We start from the raw sequence: 11,867 nt of genomic DNA on the forward strand, positions 1-11,867 counted from the left end.
CATCCCCACCACTCACATTAGGGTGACCATATAACTTGTCCAAACAGGGCACTTTTGAGAGTAGAAGGGGATGCTGTTAGTAATGACGCCTGGACCACAGACATAAACCAGGACTGTTGTGAACAACGAGGATGTATGTTTACCCTACTTCACACTGCCTACACTGGGCTTGCTTTTCTGGTTTGGCCAACTGTTATTTGGGTTATATGGTCATAAGTCAGGGACGCCCATGAAGAAGAAGAGAGAGAAAAGGTGTAAAATGAGGAAGAGACTTGACAGTTGAAAAAAATAAAAGAAATGAAAAAGAATATTAGGATGAATGCCAATTACACCAAACCTTCAGGTAAAGGCAGAGCCTTGCTGGTGGCTGGCTCGGCATGTAAATTTGACCTTCCTGGCTCCCTGCCCCCGACAGCACTGTCAGTTTTAATAAGCTGTAATCCCATCGCTACCAGCGAGACTAATCAAACTGCAGAGAGCAGCCTGTTCCTAATTAGGAAGGCACGGGATAATCATTTAACTCTGTGGTTTCTCAGTGAGCTCCAAGCTGCCTCCACAGGAAAAAACATCCTGGAGAAGATGGTTGCTTACACACTCTAATCTTGACCTTTTGATGGTCTTTGTTTGAAATTTTTATTAAAATGCTTTAATTACACAAGTATTTAGTTTGAAAAATGTTTTAAAAGAATCTTTTCCCTTTATTCCCAGAGAATAATAAAATATCCTTCCCCCAAGGCATATAGGAAACCTCAGACTCCTATTGACTCCCCACTTTAATTGATCGCGGACAGAAACCCTCTCGGAACCATTCAAGGTGTGATTACAGTCCCCAAACTGGGGTCAGGAAGGACTGGGGGACGTGGAATGGCAACTCACGTTGAGCACCTACAGACCTACGGGTGCCAACATGGTACCATGGGCCACACAGGCCAGGGCCAGCTAGTCTCCAGTGGAGGAGTGGAAACCAGGACTGAGCTGCAGCAAAGCTACAGAAGCACCCCGCACCTCGGGGCCAGAAGACCCATCTCTTCAGTCCTCACTTCTCATAGCCCCTTCAACTCAGGAGTAAGCCACCAGGAAGAAGCTAGTGCAACGGTTAACTGTTGAGCTTCAGTCAGATGGCGCCAAGTCTAACCTGGGAGCTGACTAGTGGTAGGTCCTTAGGCAAACTACTCAACCTTCCAGAAATTCCTGGTAGGCCCTCAGGCAGGCTACTCAACCTTCCCGAAACTCAGGCTAGGAATAATAATATAAACACCTCACAGCCATGCTCTAAGAGTCAATGAGATATGTGTGGAAAGCAGTTACTAAGGTGCCTGGCACAGTAAAAGTACTCCATCGATTGTGGCTATTATTATTTTTTTATTATGTGCTAGCATAGCCTTAAGGCCCTTGATTATATAATGTAAAAAGACAGGTGCATCCCTGAATCTCTTTCTTGGGATTCTGCATTTAGTGTGAGTGCACTTAAAACAATGACTACAGATGGAATAGTAGAGAACATTTCTGGTACCATGGAAATTTAATGGAGAACATTTCTGGTACCATGGAAATTTAACGTTTTGTTTAATAGACTCATTACTATTTACAGGAAACCAGACTAGTATATTTTTTTAATTAAAAATGTTTATTGGCTATTGACCTTAATAGATTTACATTAAAGGAAAGGAACATTTTTTTCAAATGTGCTAATAAGAAAAAGACCCAGAAAAATGGACAAAGTTGGACAGAATTTTTGGTTTTGAACACAAATAAAACTCATAAATTTTATATGGATTCTGGGATATTTATTAATACTCCTCCAACAATGGGTTTGGCATTGAACAGGAGTTGTAAACATATGAACAACTCCAATCCAATATATTTCAAAACAAGCAGATTCTTTTTTTTTTTAAATAAATTTATTTATTTTTGGCTGCACTGGGCCTTTGTTGCTGCGCTCAGGCTTTCTCTAGTTGCGTTGAGCGGGGGCTGCTCTTCGTTGAGGTGCACAGGCTTCTCACTGCGATGGCTTCTCTTGTTGCGGAGCACAGGCTCTCGGTGCGTGGGCTTCAGTAGTTGCAGCACGCAGGCTCAATAGTTGTGGCGCACGTGCTTAGTTGCTCCATGGCGTGTGGGATCTTCCCGGACCAGGGCTCGAACCCGTGTCCCCTGCCCTGGCAGTGGATTCTTAACCACTGCGCCACCAGGGAAGCCCAAAACAAGCAGATTCTTGAGAACAGAAACTCTTTCTTTCATAAGTATCCTTGCCATTAATTGGAGGAGAGGTTGTAAGAATATCCGTGAATTCTGGAATTCATGAGCTTTGGAATTCATGGACGTTCTTAAACCACTAATAAAAGAAAACAGTATAGATGGGCACCCTACATATAAAAATATAGTAACCACATAATAATTAAAAACAAGGTTCAGTAATGCCCACTAAAATGAACAAACAGAAAAATGTAGCACAAGAATGTAAAACAAATATATTTTATACCCCTACAAACAAAACAAAGACATCTTTTTGGTTCTGCTGTTTCTATAAAAACTATGTGTGAAACGTGCATGTATGTGTATGCTTATAGAAAACTTGACAAATATAGAAAAGCACAAAGAAAATAAAAATAACCTGTCACACCATCAACGTGAATGTCATTCCTTTGACGAGAGCAGAAAAAAATTCAGAGAATCAGAGGTGATCAGCGAAGGTCTTCCCAGCCTCAGGACCTGCTGATGCCAATTTACCAACCACTTTAAAAGCCACAGGCTAAACCTTTTTAGGCTCTCAAATATCTCTACTGTTGCCTGACTCCTGGCACCACTGCATTTTTCATCAGGCCAACAGTGATCAATAAACAAGGATACACATAAAGCTATGGTTCCAATCTAAAACTTCTTGTTCCCCAAGTATTAGAGCTAAATGGAAACTTAGAAATTCGTTTAGTACTATTCACTTTGCCTGTCCCCATTTATTCAGGAGGAAACAGGCATGGAGAGGTTAAGTGATTTGCCCAAGTGTCTTAGTTGAGTAGAACTGAAACCCAATCCTCTAAGTGGCAGGCCAGGGCTCCGTCCAAGTGAACACGTGGTGACTGAATCTCCCCAGGTGATGCAGCTCCAGTTATTATGTGGTTCGACTCTTAATGAGCCTAAAAGGCAGACCACAGTGGATCTGTACGACCAGATGAAAGCAGCTAGGCAAACTTTCAGCTCCTAATAGGCAACTGCGCTGACTCCAGTGAGACAAGTCACAGAAAGACCATATGGTCAAACGAAGAGTGTGCCCTGGGCCAACTGGTCATTGGAGCAATGTGTGAGCTCCACATTCCATGGAGATGTGAGCCTGGTTAAATCACAAGGTTGATTGCACTGCCAGGACAGCTTGGAAGGCACAAGTATCCAAAAGAGACCCCTGAGAATATAAGGATTAAAATGAAGAAAACTCTTGAATCAGACAAATTCCTTCTTGGTCAACAGGCATGTGTCCACAGAGGTCATGCTACTCATGACCAGTCAATTCCCTTCAAGCTCCAATCCAACTCAGTGAACCCTCAGATTCTCATCATCCCCACTTCAAGGCTGTCCCTTCACATCTAAAGCTTTTATCTTTGACTAAACGAATCTCTGTTGACTAAAAGAGTTAGCGCAGAAATATTCAAGGTCAGGTTTCAATTCTTTCTGATCAATCTAGGGCATTCTAGGTCATTTCAGTCGTAAGAAGAAGTCTCTTTAGCCTCAGGCGGATGTTCCTTATTTGAGCGGACTTCATTCTCAAATGTAAGTGATTAAAGTGAAGATCACTTCCTGCTGTCTTCCTCCCACATTACAACCGTGGTGCAGGCTCAATGTGAAGAGTCAGGTTATGCGTACCAGGTCTCAAGATGCTTGCCTGTGGATGAGCTCTTTCAACTGTGCCAGTCGGTCACTTTTTAGTGCTTCCCGGATGGCCTGGAAAAATCCAAAGTAGTGTTCAAAGTTGTGCATCATAAGCAGGACGCCAGCCAACAGCTCGTTGGTCACCAGCAGATGGTGGATGTACGCACGAGTGTGATTCTTACAGCAGTAACAGGGACACTCTCTCACGAGCGGATCAAAGTCCTCCTGGTACCTGAGAAAGGAAGTTACAACGATATTCCGGAAAGTGAGGAAAACAAGACCTCGACAACCTAGACTAACCTATTCTGCTGGCATGTAACCAATAGTTAGTAACACAACTGGCAAACGTAGTGCCAGGCACCTGCTTAAGACGGCAATGTGGTCAAAAGTTAACAGAGAGTACAATGGGCCAGGAGACTCAGGGGTCTTCCTCAGATGGATACAACCCCCTAGACTGAGGCTTACCAAGGAGCAGCAGAAGAGTCACGTGCTCGCTGCCCCCTGCTGAGCAGGGTTAGTCACACTGTAAAGGCACACAAAAATGTCAGGAGACACTGTTCTGATGAATGACACTTTTCTCCCACTCGCCACCAGAGCTAATATTAGAAGAGATGATAAGACCTTTTACTTGCATAGCTTTTTGCAGTTTTCAAAAAACTTTTATATATACTGTCTCATTTAATCTCTGCAACCACCCATGGAAATAGGCTTTTTTTTTTTTTTTTTTTTTTTGCGGTACGCGGGCCTCTCACTGCTGTGGCCTCTCCCGTTGCGGAGCACAGGCTCCGGACGCGCAGGCTCAGCGGCCACGGCTCACGGGCCCGGATGCTCCGCGGCACGTGGGATCCTCCCGGACCAGGGCACGAACCCGTGTCCCCTGCATCGGCAGGCGGACTCTCAACCACTGCGTCACCAGGGAAGCCCGAGATAGGCATTTTTCCTGTCACTTTACCAGTGAAGACTGCCAAGGGGTTTAAGAGGGAGGGCTATGGGGCTACAATGCCTGGGGTTGGTTCCTGGCTCACAACTCACTTGGGAAAGTCACTTAACCTCCCCCTGTGTCTTTCTTTTCTCATCTGAAATGTAATAAGGTAGTAACAGTGCCTACCTAATAGAGTTGTTACAAGAATTAAATAAGTTAATATAGTAAAGGACACTGCTAGGTACATGCTAAGCACTATATACGTGCTACTTTCTATCAGCTATTAAAAAGAAGTTAAATGACTTGACCAAGGTCACACAGTCACAAGCAAGGCTACAATCTGAATGCCAAATCTCCAAAACTTCTAGCGCTGATGATAAAAATATTGCAGTTTCCAATTATATCTATAATGTAAAGTGAATTTTAGTAGTAACCATTTATATTACCCTAGCTTTTTAAAAATGGAAATGAATCTCCTTGGCTATTTTTCAAGAAGTCAAATGTGATAAACGTTACCATTACAGACCTATAATCAAGAAATTACTATAGAAATAAGAACTAGGAATTTCATATTCTTTCATAAATTTTCAAGTCTGTCCTGTTACTAGATAGACATAAATAAGTCTGAGTCCCTAAAATGTCCCTTTATGTAAGACCAAAAACACCCCAGCATTAAAGTGAGTATACCAAGTTCACAGAAAAACCACTCACTGGTTCACTGATTATTTCCACTTTTGGCCAAATACAAAGTTATAAGATATCTTAGTTAAGTCTTTATAGAGGCAAATATTTTAAGATTTGTAATCTGTATATAACCAAGATGGCTTAAATTCCTTAAAATTTAAAAATTTTGTTGTAATATTTTATCTTGAAATCCTTATTTTACACTGTAATTATTTAAAGTAATCATAAGGAGTAAAGAACACCAAACAATGGATCTGGTCTAATTTTTCTGACAGCTCTTCTAAAACAACAGTTATCTAGCCTCAGTTTTTTGACAAGACAAAGTACACAAATTCATCTGCAGAAAAAAAGAGTTCTGCTGGCACTGAATTTGAGAAGGCCCAAACAATATCCAACTATAAATATTTTTTGAAGTCATGAACTGAAAAGGGAACAGTTATATAAACTTTCAAAACAGACTGAAATTAAAAAGTCAGAAATCAAAATCCATACTTAAAAAAAAATTCCTTACTTTTTTTCCTTCAGATTAATTTCAAATGATGTGATTTCTTGGTTGCAGCTAGTTGTTTTACTCTTCTTTGTTTGATCCACATATTTTACTTCTTCCTCTGTCCCATTTTGTTGCAGTACTAAAGGACAAACCAACAAAAAGTCTTGAATGAAGATCAGATAAAGAATGGCCATTGGGAGAATTTTATTTTAGTTACTATTTCATGCCCTTTGACCCTGTAATTCCACTCCTCAGAACTTATCCGAAGGAAATAGCACAAGAAAAACAAGGCAATATGTAACAAGACGATCAATGACCTATTATCTATAGTATCAAAACTTGGAGATTCAACTATGTCTAAGTGAATAGTAGTTACAAGTATATATCTTATAATTAAATGGGGACTTGAGTTGTTCCCTTGAACTCTTTGCTTTAAGAAAGAACATTCCTGGAATTGCAAGAGAAACACCAGGAATACTTATCTACTTGCCTCTCTTCAGAGCAGCTGGCTCTTTGCATAGTAACTAGTGTTACTAGGGGGAATTGCTGCCTACATTATGCAACTTATTCCTTTGGAATTTTCACTTTGTAATTGGCAAAAAGCCTCAATTTACTATACACACACACACGCACACAAATGTGATTCATAATACTTGCATAAAAATGTTCAAACTCAGTTTTCCCAATCATAAAGAAATTTGGCTTTCTCTGGCCCAAAAGGAACGTGTTTGTTACAGAGAATTCAATATCAGGGTCTTTGTAGAGTTCTGCGTATTCACGGTACAGAATGACTATCAGTTACCTATGTCCTGGCAGAGATAATTTCACTTGTAAATGAAGTCATGAACATGTATAAAGTGTTTATGGTGTGCCTATCCAAATACATTACGTTCTAGTCTGTCTAAAAGACAGTAAAATTGACCTCCTCTATATATGAATTTGATCAACTTGATTGATTTTGTTTCTAGAACTAATTCCATTTAGATTAACGCTTAAGTTGCTTTATAGGAGTGTAACATATTCTGAATGAAATTTTCATCACTTGTGGGGAATAAAATGAACCCTTAAAGAAGTCTCTGGCCCTACTCAAATTTAAGGTTGGCGGTGATAGAGCAAGAGTTCAACGGAGAGCAGGAGGAGAGAAAGGAAAGCACACTCTGAAGGCCAGACGGAAGGCCAGGCACACAACATTCTCCTGAAACACTGTGGAGACACTTCAAGGGACCCCAACCCAAAGTCTGTATCCTGGTTCCTTTTCTACTGCCAGTTAAATGTTAGAATCTGAAACTGCTTTTCTTGACCTCTGAATAACTAAACACTAAAAGAAAATGGCAGTGCTTCAAAGCACCATTAGCAGAGGAAAACAGCTTTCACATCTCAGTATGTATAAAAAAACCAAAAAAGCAAAAGTAACACTAGGATCAGAGGGGATGAGACTCCCTGTATATTAATAGCATGGGGTTTGCAAAAAGCAGACAAGAACTCTTTTGTGAAAAAACAAATTAACTTTTACCAAGCAGTTCAAAGGTTTTCTTTTCTTAGATTTTCATCACTATTCACTCTGAATGTTCTTTTTTCAGGTTGTTAATAGAAGAGGTTTTGTTTTTCTTGGTTCTGCTCACTACAAAATCACTTCCTAATATTGATGAGCTATGTGTATAGTATTAAGTGCCTGGTTTTGTGTGCCAACATGCCAGGGCGTACAGATAAGAAACAAAGACATAGTTTTATAAAAGGCTGGCTTTATAGTATGCACATATTTCTGGCTTGTAACTCAAGGCAAAAATTGATAGGAAATAGAGAGAATTTAAGGGTAACACAGAGATTAACTTCAAAAGACCTACATGTCTCTTCAGGAATCGGCTGGTAATCAAAGCTGAAAGTGAGGGCACATCCCCGCTCTGTTGCTAGATAAGGGAAAAAACTCTCAAATAAGTCCACTCCTCTTTCAATACACTCGAGCACCTCATCTGGCTGGCTAACACCGCAGATGAGCCTGTGAAAATAATATGAACAGTGACATAAGAACAATGCCAGGAATGAAATCAGAGAGTCTTTCCCGAGAGCATTAACAGTAATAATAACAAAAATCATGGTTAGCGTGGCAGGCAGCAAATAAGGAGGTGTATGGAAAGAACATAGAGCTTTGGAGGCAGAGAGACCTGGACCAGAATCCCAGCTCTGCCATTTATTTACGTGCTGTGTTACTTTGGGAAGGTTTCTTAACCTTTCTGAGTTTTAGTTTTCTCATTTTAAAAACAACAGCAAGAATACATACCTCATAGACTGGTTGTAAGGATTAATGATAGATTCGCAAAAGCACAAAGTGTAGTTTCTGCCTCAAAGAGAAGCTTAACAAAGGTTAGTTTTCCTTCCCTTCTCATCCCTTCTGAAACAACCTCCGTAGTCTCAGACTGAACTTTGTAGTCTTCCTATCCACTACATAAGATTTTTTTTAGTGCAAAGCTGTGTGCTTTATTTCCTCTTCAAATACTCTTCCATGTTTTAACTGTATTTTGCTTATAATTCTTTTTCATAATTGCTTCAAGAAAGACATTTTTATCTACTGTATTCTTCATAGGTTCATTTACGAAGCAATTCTTGCTCTCGGAATTTCAACTCTGCCCACAGGCTCGAAGAATCTAGTCAGTTTTATTTATGCTTCTTTATATTTTCTCCATTAATAAAATGTCTGCATGGTAGAATGAGATGGTATTTCCAGAGGCAATGGGTAATGAATTCTGAGAGTGTTAATAACATTCAGCCAGGTTTTGCCACTAAAACAAGATGAGGAAATGCACTAGACTAGGGCTGGCTGGCTGGCTGCTATCTTTTATGTTTGTTTTTCTACTCATAGGTCCCTTTTACAAACTGGCAGAGAAAAGCTTATAGACTCCCTGATTTCTAAAAGAAGTCCAAAAAAAGGCTTATGTAATATTAAACAACTAGAACCCTTAAATATATGCTGGTTTTTCTGACTACAGTTTCCTTCAAGTAATGTCATGTTTTAGAACTCCTCTCCAACTGAAGCTGGCATTTCTACACACTTATAGAAAGAAAAACAATCCCAGCTTTCAAATCCAGTAACAGACATCTGTGAGCACTTAACTCAAAAGAAGTCCAGAAAATGACTAGAAATACTAGTGCTGAATTATCATCCTCACCAGAATGAAATAAGCACAGGAGGGAAAGCAATGAACACAGAGAGCCAGGAGAAAACTGGGGCACCTGGCTGGTGTTTACACAAGCATATATACGAATAAAAGTTCGTCAGGGTATACATAAGATTCATATACTTAACTGCAAGCTATACCTGGATTTTTAAAAAAGTAGTAAAATTACATACACATATCCAGCAGCCCAAGGGGTATAAAGCAGCACCCCATAATCAAACCTCTTAATATATCTGTAGGAAAAAAGCATGACTACTCATATCAAGTGGGATAAAAGACTACAGTTTTTTAAAAAGAAAAAATTTGAATAGTCTAATAAGACATTGGCTATACTCAGAAACTTGGGGATTTTTAGCTTTGAATCTTGCAGATCACTCTTCTCTCCAGCACATAATGAATCCTGTGACTGATAGAAAGAACCAACCCCACTATGGTTGCCAGTGCCCTTGATTTCAAAAAATAATACCACTCACTACCTGCCTCAAATCTAAGAACTTCTTAAAGGACCTTATTGACAGAACCCATCTTCATTCCACTAGGCATCCCAGGTCTGTCCTCAACTTTACTTGCTTAAGGCCAGAGGTCCACATGACTTTCTATCTGTCCCCAGGCACCAGGTTATTGTGAATAAAGAGCAATATTTACAACTGACACAAGAATGAGGGGAACCAGTATAACACTTGCCCTCACTTATAATGAGGATCAAATAAACTAATTCACATGGCAGTGTCCTCTGGTCTACATTCTGAAATCAAAGGCAAGACAGCCTTGATGGAAACTTCCTCCACAGTCTGCCTCAGCAGACCCAGCCCAGAAAGAACGTAATCAAAACATCAAAAGACACACCCATGTACAGACTGCATACCACACATTCGGCAGCACCCCTGCTCTGCAGCCCACCAGGCTCAGCCTGCACCCTAACTGAACACTAGCCTCGGTTTGTGCTCCGGTAGCTCCGCAGTGACTGATGACAGCAAGTGCAGTCTGGTCTCCAGGGTTGTTGGAGTCCCTTGAAAGCCATCCAGAAGGAAGCCACCTACAGGCCGCTTGGCTGTCTCTCGTGCCGACCTCAGCCTCTCCTCCATCACATCTCCACCTTCAATCACTCCAATGATCATACTTTTCTGGAGGACCTAAGGTAAGAAAGGATTGAACGCTTTTAACTGTTTCCAGTAGTGGAGACCTTTGTTTAAATGAGCCTTACCGCCTTCCTAAGAACCCTTAGGGCTCGAAAGAACACAATTTGAAAGCCACTCAAAGAGGGAAGAAAAGACTGAAGAGAAGCTGAGGCAATCAACATAGTTAATCAGGCTTTAGCTTAGATTAAATTAAGCACACACCAAGCAGGTATAAGAGGAAAAGAACAAAAGCAACAGTTTTAATTTCTATAAATGGCTATCCTGGTCTACCTTAGGTTACTTCTAAATCTCTTAGTTAGAAATAACTTTAGGAACTGCAAAACTGTTTGGATGGGACAACTGACTGTCCATTTGGAAAAAGATAAAACAAAAATTACTACTGTACACCATCCTCAAAAATAAATTCCAGGGCTTCCCTGGTGGCGCAGTGGTTGAGAGTCCGCCTGCTAATGCAGGGGACAAGGGTTCGTGCCCCGGTCCGGAAAGATCCCACATGCCGCGGAGCAGCTGGGCCCGTGAGCCATGGCCGCTGATCCTGCACGTCCAGAGCCTGTGCTCCACAACGGGAGAGGCCACAACAGTGAGAGGCCTGTGTACCGCAAATAAATAAATAAATTCTAGACGGCCCTAAGATCTAAACATAAAAAATATAGCTATACAAGTGTTAGAAGAATAGGTTGAATATTTTTATAGTCTTGAGATAAGGAAGGTCTTTCAAAGCAAGCTAAAGCTTACAGGAAAGGGCAGACATATTTGAGTACAAAAACAATAAAAATTCCCTAGTGAAATATACTATCAACAAAGACAAAGGGGAACTTATTCTTTGGAGGAACACATAAATGTCACACCATAGGTAAAGCTCCGACAAATCCTCTAAGGAAATGACAACCCCATAGAAATCTAGGCAAATATGTGACTATGAACTTCAGAAAAACAAATGTGAATGCCCCGTACATATCTGGAGAGCTTACTAAACCTCACAAGTAAGGAAATGAAAACTGGAAATAATTTGATACCATTTTTGCCTATCACACCGACAAAAAAGTTAAAAGACAGAGAGCAACATAGCAGAGGTAAAAGTGTTAGAGAAATGGCACTTATATACCCTGATAACTAGAGAGAATAAAAATTAGTTCAGCCTCTTGGGAGGGCAAGTAGATAACACTTACCAAAATGTTAATGCTTTTATCTTTATATATCCTAAAATTCCACTTCTAAGAATATCTCGTACAAATATATTCATTCACATGTACCAAGGTTTATTTGCGAAAGATGTTTAGAATAATGAAGAACTGGGAACATGCTAAACATCCATCAATAGAATAAAGGCTTGGGCTTCCCTGGTGGCACAGTGGTTGAGAGTCTGCCTGCCGATGCAGGGGACACGGGTTCATGCCCCGGTCCAGGAAGATCCCACATGCTGCGGAGCGGCTGGGCCCGTGAGCCATGGCCGCTGAGCCTGCGCGTCCAGAGCCTGTGCTCCACAACAGGAGAGGCCACAACAGTGAGAGGCCCGCGTATCACAAAAAAAAAAAAAAAAAAAAAAAAAAAAAAAAGCCAAAAAAAAAAATCAAAAAAACGAAACACAAAAAAAAAAAAAA

At 40.6% G+C, this 11,867-nt stretch overlaps 1 protein-coding gene across 3 annotated transcripts in view; it reads right to left on the reverse strand.

The window, feature by feature from the left end:
• Positions 1–2,097: 2,097 nt before the first annotated feature.
• QTRT2 (queuine tRNA-ribosyltransferase accessory subunit 2) overlaps positions 2,098–11,867 on the reverse strand; it is a 23,957-nt gene continuing 14,187 nt past the window's right edge. For 2 of the 3 annotated variants that reach the window (XM_024735422.1, XM_024735421.1), the window contains 4 exons: positions 10,061–10,260; positions 7,799–7,950; positions 5,976–6,093; positions 2,098–4,090 (listed from right to left, as the gene is read on the reverse strand). In XM_024735422.1, coding sequence (XP_024591190.1) covers positions 3,859–4,090; positions 5,976–6,093; positions 7,799–7,950; positions 10,061–10,260 — 702 coding nt within the window. In that variant the 3' untranslated portion in view covers positions 2,098–3,858. The remainder of the gene's footprint in view (positions 4,091–5,975; positions 6,094–7,798; positions 7,951–10,060; positions 10,261–11,867) is intronic. The other variant, XM_024735423.1, reaches the window with a different exon arrangement.

This window comes from Neophocaena asiaeorientalis, unplaced genomic scaffold (genome assembly GCF_003031525.2).
Source record: "Neophocaena asiaeorientalis asiaeorientalis breed wild unplaced genomic scaffold, Neophocaena_asiaeorientalis_V1.1 scaffold136, whole genome shotgun sequence".
Lineage (NCBI taxonomy): Eukaryota > Metazoa > Chordata > Mammalia > Artiodactyla > Phocoenidae > Neophocaena > Neophocaena asiaeorientalis.